Source organism: Tamandua tetradactyla, chromosome 6, assembly GCF_023851605.1.
Source record: "Tamandua tetradactyla isolate mTamTet1 chromosome 6, mTamTet1.pri, whole genome shotgun sequence".
Taxonomy (NCBI): Eukaryota; Metazoa; Chordata; class Mammalia; order Pilosa; family Myrmecophagidae; genus Tamandua; species Tamandua tetradactyla.
In genome coordinates this window covers 74,695,059-74,709,193 of record NC_135332.1, presented here as the reverse complement: position 1 = coordinate 74,709,193, position 14,135 = coordinate 74,695,059, and the positions used below count along the sequence as shown (strand labels likewise).

The window sequence follows — 14,135 nt, the reverse complement described above, 5'->3', positions numbered from 1 at the left end:
TTGACTTTTTTCCAGCTGTCGCTCTCTGGCTCACTTGAGTCAGGGAATACATGTAGATAAATCAGGCACGTGAGAAATACTCAATAAGTAACCGTGTGGAAGAGGCATCAGCAGCTAGAGTCAGGCGCTGGATGCTTTCCAGAATTCTTACTCTGTCTGGTCAAGTTTAGCTCCAGGTACAGACTAGGGAATGGAGCTTTGTGTGGTGGAGTCTGGTGGAGTCACTCTCAAGCCCAGGTCTGCGTGACTGCCATGCCTCCTAGCCGCCCTCTAAGTGCCGCCAGACTGAAACATGGCGGAGAATTCCAGAAAGATGGTCCAGAACACCTAGCGTGAAGCAAGAGAAGGAATGCCCCACTCCAAATGAAAGCCACAACCTTTACCATCAAGACAAGAATGAGGGAAAGACTGTTGCTAATAAATCTAATAGGTATTTGTTGGAGAAAAAAAATGGAACTGACCAGCCATGAAATCAACGGTGAACTTGATTTACTTCCATTCTATCTAAAAGATATGAAAAATACTCCTGAAGACCACATAGAAGCTTGGGAAAATATTTCCAGTATTAAGTGAGAAAAAGATACAAAAACTGTAGGTGTGGCATGATGACAACTGTGCAAAGATATGCTTGTAGCCAAAGACAAGATAGAAATACAGAAAAAGGAAAGCGGTTTTCCCCTTCATTTTGTACTTTACTGCACAAGATGATGGTTGTGTTGTTTTTTTTTTAAATATTTTTACTGAGAAGTCTTCCCGTTGCCCATCCACAGTGTACAATCAGTGGCTCACAACATCATCACAGTTATCCATCCGTCACCAAGGTCACTTTTAGAACATTTGCATCATTCCAGAAAAAGAAATAAAAAGAAAAAAGAAAAAACTCATACATCCCATACCCTTTACAAGATCAAGGTTTGATGAACATAAATTAAAAAGAACAACTACCTGGAGAACCAGGGTCTGGGGGTCATGCTGACCTCTTCTGGGCCTTTCTCTGTTGGTCGGGTGGAAAAGAGGCCCTGAGCTGGACTCCACAAAGCCCCTCCAGGAGCACTGACCCCTTTCTGCCACGGGTGTGACTAAGTCCCCTGGAGCCTGCTGCTCCCACACCTCCACCGAGCCTAGTGGGTCTGGACACCTGAACCTGGCACCTGGACACACACCTGGAAGTCTAGATGCATGCCTGGGCTCACACCTGGATGCCTGGACCCACACCTGGGCACTGGACAGACACCTGGGTGCCTGGACCCACACCTGGACGTCTCGACCCACCTGGGTGTCTAGACCCACACCTGGACGCCATCCGCAATGCCCCACTTACCTCCATGTGCCCGAATGTCTGCACCAGGGGGATGACCTCGAGCTCATTCAGTCTGGCCAGATGCAGGATCTCCTGGATTTCAGAGGGACTAGACAAAAGTCACCCAGACAGAGGGTGGCACTGCGTGCTCAGCACAGCCCACAGACCCATACCCTTCCCTGCCAGGTGCCCAAGGGCCCCCTGGGGCCAGCCAGGTTGCTATCTCCCAGGGCACAGGATCTTCAGGTTTCTGGGGCAGCTCCTACTCCAGAACTGGGGAAATGGCAACTGCCTGCTTTTACCAGCTCTTCTTACCCAACCACAGTAGGCTGGGGTCACCTGCATTTTATAAGGAACTGGGCCTGGAGACTGTGGCCCATGGGCACACCCAGCCTGTCATGTTTCTTTACAGCTTTTTAACATGGTTGGAAAAAAAAAATCAAAAGAACAGTGATGTTTCACGACCCAGGAATTACACGGCACAGCTTCAGTGTCGGTAAATGAAGTGTTTTGGGTACACAGCCAAGCCCTCTCCTTTCTGTATCATGCGGGGAAGTGAATCGCTACAACAGGGGTTATGCCCTTTGCAGAGGATATCTGCCGACCCCTGAGCCAGCGGACAGGAGGAGGAGAGACATAGAAGCCACAGACCTGGGTTTCACGTTCTAGTGACAAGAGAACGTCAGGGGACTTAAGCCGTGGGCATTCATGTTCCCACCTGCCCACCAGGTCTCTCTGGTCACTATTCTAAGGCTGCCTTGGCCACAGGGTCACCACATGGATGGGGTGGGACACTGAAGGCCCTGTGTCAATTCTACGATTTTTTACAAGCTCTGTCATGATAAATTTGTTCATGAATTTATCTCAACTTAAGAAATCTCAATGAAAAAGTGATTAGTTTCTATATATGTTTGAACCATCTCTTAAGCTTTATCAATTCATTGTTTATCGTATAAAATTCTGTCCTTACCCTAAATATACCTTCTTTAAGCATCAAAGGTATCCCAGGAGCTTTTTCACTTTAAAAAAACACATGTTCATTGCAGGAAATAAAAGAGAACACTATAAAGAAAATGAGTCACTGATGCTCGCGGGCAGCAGGCGGGCACTGGGTGTGTCCTTCCCACCCTCCCACCCAGACATCCATGGCAGTGACCAGAGTCCAGAGCTGTGTTCGGCCTCCAGAGTGGCAGGTCCCTATCTCTCCACCAGGACCCTCATGGGCACAGAACATAACTTCTTAAGAAGTGCCATCGATCTGACAGCCGAAAATGGCATTTCATTGTTGTTTTAGTGCCTTTGGTTGCTATGAGAGGTTCATTCTTCTTTTGGGGCATCCATTATGGACTTACATGGGGACCCCTGACTTTAAAGCCAAGCGGGTGCTCCCTGACACACCACATCTGATATTTCCATTTTGATCGACCCCCCCTTTCATCCCACGTTCCCCCCGACGGGTCTGGCTGGCACTCTCGAGGCACTTCTGGCACACCCTGAAAGGGGAACCCCAGCTCTTCCCTGTGCTGGCTCACAGCTGATGCTGCTTTCTTGTGTAAACTTTTCCAGACTCCCCTCAGTGTTGGGTTTTGTTTTTCTCAGTTTAAGGAGATGTGTTTAAAAGGGCAGAACAAGAACAAGCAGGACCGGACGTTCTCAGCTGTCCCCCGGCCTCTGGCTTGCCACCCGCCCGCCTCAGTGGTACCTGTAGGCGTGCTTGGCCCTCAGCCGCTTCAGAGGACCCTCGTAGGGGAACATGTCTTCATACTCAATGAGCAGGGCGTTTGCACCCAGAGCGTGGAACAGAGGGAAAATCTGAGGGGAGACAGGGGCACGTTACCAAGTGACCACTGGTAGGTTGGGAAATCTATAGTTGGGGGACAGTTCACTCTTTACCCCTGGGATTGACCATATTTGATATATTTATATTTTCCCCGGAAACCTGTCAATGGAATGTGTACTTCCCACCATGCCTAATCAGACTCTCTAATCAGGTGACAGCCGCAGGGAAGAGTAGAGCTGTCCCGGTGTAGAGTGGCCCCAGCGCAGAGCCCCCCAGAGCAGCTGCCCCCACGCAGAGCGGTCTTGAGGGCACAGCAGCCCCAGCACAAAGCGGCCCCAGCGCAGAACAGCCCAGAGCAGCTGCCCCAGCGCAAAGCGGCCCCAGCGCAGAGCGGTCTTGAGGGCACAGCAGCCCCAGCACAAAGCGGCCCCAGCGCAGAGCCCCCCAGAGCAGCACCACCCCAGCGCAAAGCGGCCCCAGCGCAGAGCGGTCTTGAGGGCACAGCGGCCCCAGCACAGAGCGGCCCCAGCGCAGAATGGCTCCAGCAGAGCCGTCCCAGCACGGAGCAGCCCTAGCCAGCATGAACTCTGGAGGGTGGGCAGCGAGGAGACTCCATTCTCTTGTCTGTCATATTGCGGTTTCTTAGCCAGATGAGACACATACCGATGGAAGCCAGGTTAAGGGGGTGCAGAGATCTAAGCTCGGGGGCCCCGGGAATGGGGGGGGGTCAGGTCGTGCAGGGAACAGGGGATACAGTGAATGGGGAACATGGGGAGTTGAGGAACACGGGGAGCACAAAGAATGGGGATATAGGAAGTTGGGGACACAGGGAGTTGGGAGGCCCAGGGAATGGGTTGCCTAAGAAGTTGGGGGGCACAGGGAATGGGGCACACAGTGTTCAGGGCACAGGAACTGGGATACTCAGAGAATGGGGGAGAGCTCCTGGATTTGAAGCCTAGTGTTTACTGCTTGGGGAGGGAAAGCCAGGTGGCAGAGGGGAACAGGGAAGCAAGTGAAAGACGGAGCAGAGGGCTATCTGTTCTGGGGATCCACTCTGAGGTTCTCTTCCCCTAGATTTTCCACCACTTCCTTCTCTATTTCAAAGAATGTGCACCTCTTTATTGTGCCAGAAGTTTAAAAGGATGTATGTGCCCTAGAAAAGCCATGTTTTAATCCTAATCCCATTTTGGAAAGGCAGTTGTTTCTTCTAATCCCTATTCAGTACTGTATGCTTGAAACTGTAATTAGATCATCTCCCTGGAGATGTGACTCAATCAAGAGTGGTTGCTAAACTGGATTAGATGGAGACATATCTCCACCTATTCAGGTGGGTCTTGATTAGTTTACTGGAGTCCTATAAAAGAGGAAACATTTTGGAGAAAGATTCGGAGAGAGCAGAAAATGCTGCAACACTACGAAGAAGAGAGTCCACCAGCCAGCGACCTTTGGAGATACAGAAGGAAAGCACCTCCCAGGGAGCTTCTGCCAGGAGAGGAAGCTAGCAGATGATGCCGTGCTCACTATGTGCCCTTCCAGCTGAGAGAAACCCTGACTGTGTTCGCCATGTGCCTTCTCACTTGAGAGAGAGACCCTGAACTTCATCAGCCTTCTTGAACCAAGGTATCTTTCTCTGGATGCTTTAGATTGGACATTTCTATAGACTTGTTTTAACTGGGACATTTTCTCAACCTTAGAACAGTAAACTAGCAACTTATTAAATTTCCCTTTTAAAAAGCCATTCCGTTTCTGGTATATTGCATTCCAGCAGCTAGCAAACTAGAACATCTATCCTCCGGAATTTTTAGTACTAGTGCACGTCTACTATACATAAAATCAAGACTTTCTTCATGTGACATCAAGACCAGTGATAAGAAATAGCAGGTTGTCTGCACTAATGGAGAGGGACCCTTAGATCAGCAACCAGCCTCCCAAGTAAGGATAGTAGACATGATTTGTAACATTATTTTCTTTATGTTACGGCCGAGGTTTGCTTTCCCCAAGAACACGACCAAATTCTGAAGCATGCTGAATGGAAGGAGGAAATCAGTTTGGGACTAAAAATTAGCCGTGCATAATTCACAAAACATAGCCAGTGACAAAAGAGGAGGTCCATCACAATTTCTTTTTTCCTTAAAAAAATTTTTTTAACAAACACAAAAGTAGGAAAAATTGTAATAATGAATCCCTGTGCACTCATACTTGTCAGCATTTTGCCAAGTCTGTTGTACATAACTTCCATCTTTCTTTTTGGCTGGCTTATTTTAAGGACAACATGTATTTTCACCAGAAATACTTCAATATGACTCTCAGATAAAGACTTTCAAAAACAACCACAATTCCATTATTACACCTAACCACATTCATCCAACATCTATTCCATGTTCAGAGCTTCCTGTTTCAAAAGTCTTTTTATAGGTATGTTTGTTTGAATCAGATCCAATGTCCAAACATTGAATTTTTTGGGGGGGGGGGTGGCTCTTAAGGTTCTATTAATTTTTAATGCTGTTCCCTTTTTCTTTGAGAGTTATCTGTTGAAGCAATTTGTTTTATATGATTTTTCCCAATTCTGGATTTGACTGATTGCATTCTCAAGCTGCAATGTCTCCCATTTTCCTACTCACTGCCCAGTTAGATATGAAGCCACGAGGAGTCTTTCCTAGATGGTTCTAGAAGACGCAGGTCTGGTGCAGTGTTGGGTTGATCCACGAATTCAGGTGGCATTGACTTTTTTCTTTTTTTTGTATGCTGCATGGCAGGGGTCACATTTCATTCATTTTCCATGTGAGTATCCCGTTATTGCAGCACCATTTGTTGAATTTTTTGTTCAGTTTTTGGTTTGTTTGTTTGTTTGCTTGCTTGTTTGATTTTTGGGGAAAGGCATGGACCGGGAATTGAACCCAGGTCTCCTGCATGGCAGGCAAGAATTCTACCACTGAACAACCCTGGCAGCCCCCAGGTGGCAGTGACTTTTGTCTAATTGTTTCAGCACCATAGACAGTTATTGCATAGTACTCAGATTTCATTAGGAGTTGCAGGATGGTGATTTTCACATTATGCTGTTCCTTCCGAGTTTATTCCCTTCAATTCTTCTTTAACGAAGAATTTACCCTCATGATTATTTTCTCGCTCCATCCTTAGGCTAAAATTTCTTTAATAATTTCTTGGTTATCTAAAGCTTGCTCTTCATAAATTTCCTCAGGCTAGATATGATATTTTTGACGCACACTTTGTTGAATAAGATGTTGCTGTAGAAATGTCTAATGCCAACCTGATTTTTTTTCCCTTATATATGACTTGAGTCTTTCTCCTGGAAGCTCAAACTTGTTTTTGTTTTTTCACTTTTGCTTTCTTTAAAGTCTGAAAGGTTTACCAAAGATGTCTTGGTATAAATGATTCTAGGTCAATTTTCCCAGGAATATGGTATAACTGTTTAATGAGTAGGTTCAAATTTTTTTTTATTAATTAATTAATTTTTTAAACATAACATACAAACACGAACATTCTTACCATATGATCATTCCATTCTTGATATATAATCAATAACTCACATCATCACTATATTCATCATCATGATCATTTCTTAGAACATTTGCATCAATTCAGAAAAAGAAATAATATGGAAAACCAAAAAATTCATACATACCATAGCCTTTACCCCTCCTTTTCACTGCTCACTAGCATTTTAATATACCCAATTTATCAAATATTCTTTTATTTCAGTAAAATAATTTTCTGAATTATTGTTGTTGGTTTTTTGTTTTTTTTTCTGCATGGGCAGCACCGGGAATTGAATTCTGGTCTCTGGCATGGCAGGCGAGAATTCTGCCACTGAGCTACCGTCGCACCACCCCAGAATTGTTCTTTTTTTAGCATTTGTTCAGCACACTGCTTTGGTTCTCTTCTTTGAAAAAACATGGCCAGTGTCTTGCAGCCCCTTCCATCAAGAGGTGGAATTGATTCCCAGCTCTTGACTGGGGGACCTGCTTTACCAACAATCAGCAGCAGAGGGTCACTAAGCAAGCTGCAGCCCTTAGGCCTCAAGAAGCCCTGCAGTTTCTGCTCTCAATCTCTTGCAACACAGCCCTGAGACTGCCTGCTGAAGGAGGCTGGCTTGTCCGCCTGGAAGACGAGCGCACACATGGAGAGGGCTACGGCGCCCCAGGTGACAGCCAGCACAACGGCCAGGCATGTGGGCAAGGCGATATGGGACTCTTAGGTATTTCTTTTGGGGCTATTTTCTGCATGTGAGGGAGCCCAGGGACCAGCAGTACCACCCAGTCAACCCACAGAAAAATAAACTGCTATAAACCCGTAAGTTTGGAGTGGCCTGTTGTCATGGTCAGATTCACGTGTCAACTTGGCCAAGTGGTTGTGACTGTTTGTCTGGTTGGGCAAGTGCTTGCCTGTCTGTTGTGATGAGGACATTTCACAGAATTGAATCACGAGCAGGTCAGCTGCTTCCACAGCTGATTCCATTTGTAATCAGCCACGGGAGTGTCTTCTGCAATGAGTGATGCTTAATCTAATCACTGAAAGGCTTTTAAGAATTCAGAAGAGACAGTTTCTTTTCCTACTTCTGCCGACGAGTCTCTCCTGTAGAATGCATTCAGACGCTTCATCGGAGTCATCAGCTTCATAGCCTACCCTACAGATTTTGGAATCTACACTCCCATGGTTACGTGAGACACTTTTATTAATTTTTTATCTATAGATATTTCCTGCTGATTCTGTTTCTCAAGAGAACCCTAGCTAATACAGCTGTCATGCAGCAACAGATAAATGAAACAGGGACTCGTTATACGTATGTTGGGTCTTTGCCTATCTTCTCTATCTGTCAGTTAGTTATAATGCCTTTTTATCTTTCTCCATGCTTGACTTTTTTCCTTTGTCATTTGTTTCAGAATACTGTACTTCACAGGGTGCTTATTCATCTTTGTGCTTCTTCTAATTTAGTCTTCATTTCTGAAATATTTTTCTTTTATTTATAATTCACGCCTGAGCTCTTCTTTTATTTATAATTTGTTCCTGAGCTCTATCAGCCGGCTTTTCACATCCACCTGTTGAGCTATTCTATCTCTAATTTATGATGTTTTATCAAAGCTTCATTTTATTGATATCTATTATATTGATTTGAAATATTACAGTGCTGTATCATCTGCTTTGCGGCCAGTTTCCAATGACAGTGCACTGTCATTGTTTCAATGCTAGTCACATTACTATTATCTTTTTTCTTAAAATGACTCAATGTGGAGTTTAACCAAAATCTTTTTCTGTTGCTTTTTCTTAGAAATTTATTGTTATTTTTTCATAATAGAAGTTGTAGGTTAACAGAAAAATCATGCAGAAAACACGAGTTCCCATCTACCACACCCCCCCCCACATGCAGTCTTCCGTATTATTTACACTTTGCATTAGTGCAGTTACTTTGTTGCAACTGATGAAGTAATATTATTGTACTTATACTATTAACTATAATCCATAGTTTACATTAGGGTTCACTGTTTGTGCTGTACAGTCCTACGGTTTTTTCTTTATAATTTTTTTATTTTTGTTAAATGTATCAACATACAAACACAAACATTCTTACTATATGATCATTCTATTCTACATATATAATCAGTAACTCACAATAGCATCACATAATTGTATATTCATCACCACGATCACCTCTCAGAACATTTGCATCAATCCAAAAAAAGAAATAAAAAGAAAAAAGAAAAAAATTTGTACATATCATACCCCAATCCCTCCCCCTCACCGATCACCAGCATTTCAATCTACTAAATTTACTTTAACATTTGTTCCCCCTATTATTTATTTATTTTTAATCCATATGTTTTACTTGTCTGTCAATCAGGTAGATAAATGGAGCATCAGACACAAGGTTTTCATAATCACACAGCCACATTGCAAAAGCTATACCAATATACAATCATCTTCAAGAAACATGGCTACTGGAACATGGCTCTACATTTTCAGACACTTCCCTCCAGCCTTTCCATTACATCTTAACTAAAAAGGGGATATCAATACAATGCGTAAGAATAACCTCCAGGATAATCTCTTGACTCTGTTTGGAATCTCTCAGCCATTAACACGTTATTTTGTCTCATTTCACTCTTCCCCCTTTTAGTCAAGAAGGTATTCTCAGGCGGGCCATGGTGGATCAGCAGGCAGGAATGCTTGCCTGTGATGCCAGAGGACCCGGGTTCGATTTCCGGTGACTGCCCATTTTTTTTAAAAAAAAAAGAAGGTATTCTCAATCTCTTAATGCTGAATCCCAGCTCATTCTAGGATTTCTGTCCCACCTTGCCAGGAAGGTCCACACCCCTGGGAGTCATGTCCCATGTAGAGAGGGGGAGGGCAGTGAGTCTGCTTGCCATGTTGGCTGAGAGAGAGAGGCCACATCTGAGCAACAAAAAAGGTTCTCTAGGGGTGACTCTAAGGCCTAATTTTAAGTAGGCTTAGCCTATCCTTTGTGGGGTAAATTTCATAGGAACAAACCGCAAGATTGAGGGCTCAGCATATTGATTTAGGGGGCCCCAACGCTTGTGAGAATATCAGAAATTCTCTATTTAGGGAAGATGAATTTTTCCCGTTTCTCACCATTTCCCCAAGGGGACTTTGCAAATATTTTTTATTCACTGTTCAAATCACTCTGGGATTTATCGGGGCATCACTCTGGACAAACCTACAAAATCTCATGCCATATTCAAGGTTCCAAGAACACTTATGGTGTTCAATTAAGCTGTCCACATAAGTTATATTAGGAAATGCACTAGTCAAACTATAAATTTTGTACCAAACAATTTTTGCTTTAGTCTCACACATACGTTAAAGTTTTAAAATATGAATTACCATCTATTTTCAACACTCTGCAGTACTGACATTCCTTTGCTCTTCCTCATGCAAAGACGTTTTTTAATTTGTACATTTGGTCATTATCATTATACACTCTAGGCATTCCTAGATTATACCATCTCAGTCTTTATCGTCTATCTTTCCTTCTAATTTTGTTTGTGCCCCCAGCTCTCCTCCCTCTATCATTCTCACATTCAGCTTCATTCAGTGTTCTAACATTATTGTATTACATTTAGGTAGTATTGTGCTGCCCATTTCTGAGTTTTTTCAATCAGTCCTGCTGCACAATCTGTATCCCTTCAGCTCCAGTTACCCAATATCTACCCTATTTCTATTTACTGATGGTTTCTGTTCTTAACTGAAATTCTCCAAGTTCATTCACAAATGTTAGTTCATATCAGTGAGACCATACAGTATTTGTCCTTTTGTTTCTGGCTAATCTCACTCAGCATAATGTCCTTAAGGTCTATCCATGTTGTTACATACTTCATCACTTTATTCTGCCTTACAGCTGTGTAATATTCCATTGTTATGTATATACCACAGCTTGTTTAGCCACTTGTCTGTTGATGGACATTTGGGCTGTTTCCATCTCTTGGCAATTGTAAATAATGCCGCTATAAACACTGCTGTGCAAATGCCTGTGTGTGTCCTTGCCCTCACGTCCTCTGAGTAGATATCTACTGTTGTTCATTTTTACATGAGATGAGTTTTCTCACATTTTTAAGAACAGCTTCCTGTTCAGGATGGAGACAGGCAGTCCTGGGCTCCCTTCCCTTTTGTTACCATACACTATTAGAAATTATGAGTCCTGTCTAGCTACCTTGGCAGTATATTTTTATATCTGCCTTCCTGGATCCCTTTCCTCCAGGATCTAAACCTTCTGTCTCCTCGGTTTCAGTGTTTCTCCTTGCTTAGTGTGGATTCTCTTCTCAAAATTCTGTCTCTAGTATGGGGCTCTGATCTCCTGGAAGGGGGTTTCTTCCCAAGAGCCTCAAGACCTTGGGCCCCCCCAGTACCCTTTTTGGGTCTTTTTGCGCTCACCTCCAAATTGGAGCCTGGGAGACCTTTCCCAAGTTTCTCCCTAAGGGAGATCTTTACTTTGGGGGCTATTTTCTAGGTTTTCTGGTCTTAGCACTGTCAGAATTTTCCTTTCTCTTTCCTCATTCACTTCCTGCCCAGCTGCTAACCCCACATGGGTGTTATGCTGTCAGTGGCCTGATTTCGCCTCTTTGTATTTTGGAATTCATGGGTTTACCCTGTCACTTAGTTTTGCTGAAAAGGTTGTGGGTATCCTGAAAACGTTTGACCTTGTGCTATCCTGGTTGTTCTGTTGTTGTAAGGGGAAATCTATGTCACTGCCATTAACTTGCTCTAACCTACAACCTCACAATTGAGTGCTAAGCATGAGTTTCGATGGAATACCATCTGCTGCCTTAAAGACTGGACCCAAGGCAACAGGTTCTCCTCTAGAAATAAAAAGGAATCCTTACCTCCGAAAGGTACGACACCTTTGGTGGAGCTCCTTTAAGGTCCAAATGAACTAACCGCATCTTAAATGGCGAGGAAGCTGACATTTCGATAGTTTTGGGGACTTCCTACAACAAAAATCTTTTGTCTGGTCACTTGATCCTAGTGGAAAAATTTAAAGTTATAAATAGGGTCAGAATAGGGGCAGAGGCTATCCCTTTCTGCCCTTTCCCTCATGCTTTCCATTTCACTTCTATTATTGGACAGTTTTTTTTTTGCATGGGCAGGCACTGGGAATCGAACCCGGTTCTCCCGTATAGCAGCTGAGAACTCTGCCACTGCGCCACTGTGGCCCACCCTTATAGGCCAGTTTTGTTTTATTAATTAATTTTCTCGTCAGAAATTCATTCTACTGATAAGAAAATAAATCAAGGAGACTACCTCCAGGTTTCTATAAAGGAATCTCTACCATTTAATTGTGATTTTCCTCTAAAATAGAATAGCATTGGTCTCCTTACAAGATGGTTACAATTTATCATAACACAAATGACTACAAACTGACTCCTTGTTTTAAGACTCTTTTAAACTACACATATTGTGCCAGTGAAAACAGTGACACAGACATCACTAAATATCTTTTATCAGATCTCATGATCTGATGTTTCTATAGAAAATCTGCCCTCAATTTTATTTTATTTTAGATAGCATTAAAAGTAATTACATTTGTAAAGGTCAAGACAACTTGGTTATATGGAAGAAGAAATATCAAAATTTATTCACAGGTCAGAGAAAATTTTTGAAACTGAAAATCAGATAATGATAACTTGGAAAACAAATGAGCTACAGGTATATCTGAGCTGAGTATAATTTATATTAAACTTAAAGAACTGTCTGGATGATAATGAAGCAAATGGGAAATAGTGAAATCTTATTTTTTTCCCACCTATCATAAAAGTACAAAGGATTAGATGGAGAAAAGAAAGGAAATCTTTACATATTCATAGGTAAATATATGTCATAAATTCAGTTTACTAATTAAACCTACTTATTCTGTGCAAGGCTAATAGGATGAATAAATACCTGACCTTAAGGAATCTACAATATAGTAGGGAAATAAAATAAATGCACACATAAACCAATCATTTTGATTTTTTTTTTTTTTTTTTTTTTTTTTTTTTGCAGGGGCAGGCACTGGGAATTAAACCCGGGTCTCCAGTATGGCAGCTGAGAACTCTGCCACTGCACCACCGTGGTCCACCCCATTTTGATTTTTTAAAATGATCATATCCAATGCAATCTAAACAACCAGATTCTCAAGGCAATTACATAAATTACCAGCTGCGAAGTGGATCAGCTTTATGAAAAGGTATTGAGAAAATGAAATGCTCTTAAAGCCGAATTGTTTTGAAATCTTACAAACAAAATCCATTTTCCAAGGAACAGCCCTAAAAGAGAATTTTTTTTTTTGTATGCTGTATGGTGGGGGTCACATTTCATTCTTTTTTCATGTGACTATCCCGTTATTACAGTACCATTTGTTGAACTTTTTGGGGGGTCGTGGCGAAGTGCCAGGAAAAGAGAAATTTTTGAACTGGAAAATCTGTACCACCACTGTCCCTGCTCATGTTGAAAGAGAAATCCTGCTATTTCTGTAACTCTGGGGTAAAAAATATATATATATACACATCTTACCTGCAACAGATTTATTCAGAATTGTTTTACCCACACAAGTTGCTGCAAAATCTAAAAGTAAAGAAACAGAGAAATCAGTATTCAATTTTGTGCTAATTTCACTGCTTTGAGTCCCTCCTGCATAAGGTATACAGAAATTTAGATTACTTCAAAGATTTGGGTCTTTTTCAGACTAACTGGTAGGCCTGGAGATCAGGTGAGCTACCAAGGGCAGCCAGGAGTTCCTGAATGCCATCTGACTTGGCACTTATTTTTCCAGGTTCAAGACTACGAGGTACTCTCTTTTTCAGTCCCACGAATGTGAGGATTTTCCCCTCTATCGTTCACCTCCGTCAGACTGGACCCTCCTGAATCACCCTCCGTGTCAAGCACCCGGACCAGGGCTGGTCCTCTAGGAAACTGACAGGCGGGCCCCGAGCAGCAGGCGGGGCGCTGGGCACTGGCCGTGCGGCAGGGTGTGTCCTCGGCACCCCTCGCTCCAGTGTCGCCGTGCGGTCGGCCAGCTGGGCAAGACGGGCTGCAGAGACGGCAGGTGGGGGGCCCGGAGGAGACTTGCGGCGGCCGGCTCGGGGTTCTTCAGGTCCGCGCTCCACGGGAAGAGAGGGGTCAGCGCCGGCGGGGACCCTGGCCCCGCGCGACGGAGGCCGGGCGGCTTGGCCGGGCCACACCAGGGCTGGACTCCAGCCAGCGCGTCCGCACCTGCCTCGCGGGTCCCCGGCGAGCAGGCCCCGCCCCGCTCGGACGCTCGGCTGCCGACTGCTCCGGCCTGGCCGCCAGCCCCGGGGCCGACCGCCGAGCGCATCGCTCCCGCTTCCCCGTGCCGCGTCCGCCTCACGCTACCTGTCGTGGCGCTCGCTCCCGGGCTCGGGGTGGCTCCGCGGAGGCCAGGGCCCAATGGCGCCTCAGAGGAGGGTCGCGTCCAAGGCGCCGGAGGGCAGCGCAGCGGAGCGGCGACGCCCGAACAGGTAAGCGGGGAGCGCGGGAACAGCGAGGGGCTGATGCGGCTGGGAGCACGCGGCGGCGAACCGGGCC

At 44.3% G+C, this 14,135-nt stretch overlaps 2 protein-coding genes across 9 annotated transcripts in view; one reads left to right on the top strand and one right to left on the bottom strand.

The window, feature by feature from the left end:
• HEXD (hexosaminidase D) overlaps positions 1–14,135 on the bottom strand; it is a 25,398-nt gene extending 11,263 nt beyond the window's left edge. The window contains exons 1-5 of one of the 8 annotated variants that reach the window (XM_077166295.1): positions 13,944–14,135; positions 13,104–13,154; positions 11,435–11,539; positions 3,003–3,112; positions 1,322–1,409 (exon numbers count right to left, since the gene is read on the bottom strand). In XM_077166295.1, the coding sequence (XP_077022410.1) occupies positions 1,322–1,409; positions 3,003–3,112; positions 11,435–11,518 (282 nt within the window). In that variant the 5' untranslated portion in view covers positions 11,519–11,539; positions 13,104–13,154; positions 13,944–14,135. Of the gene's footprint in view, positions 1–1,321; positions 1,410–2,270; positions 2,423–3,002; positions 3,113–11,434; positions 11,574–13,103; positions 13,155–13,250; positions 13,806–13,943 lie in introns of those variants that run through there. The other 7 variants (XM_077166291.1, XM_077166293.1, XM_077166294.1 and 4 more) reach the window with 7 other exon arrangements.
• Positions 13,914–14,135, top strand: part of OGFOD3 (2-oxoglutarate and iron dependent oxygenase domain containing 3) — a 52,890-nt gene continuing 52,668 nt past the window's right edge. Inside the window, exon 1 of the mRNA XM_077166297.1 lies at positions 13,914–14,068. Within this exon, the coding sequence (XP_077022412.1) occupies positions 13,998–14,068 (71 nt within the window). The 5' untranslated portion in view covers positions 13,914–13,997. The remainder of the gene's footprint in view (positions 14,069–14,135) is intronic.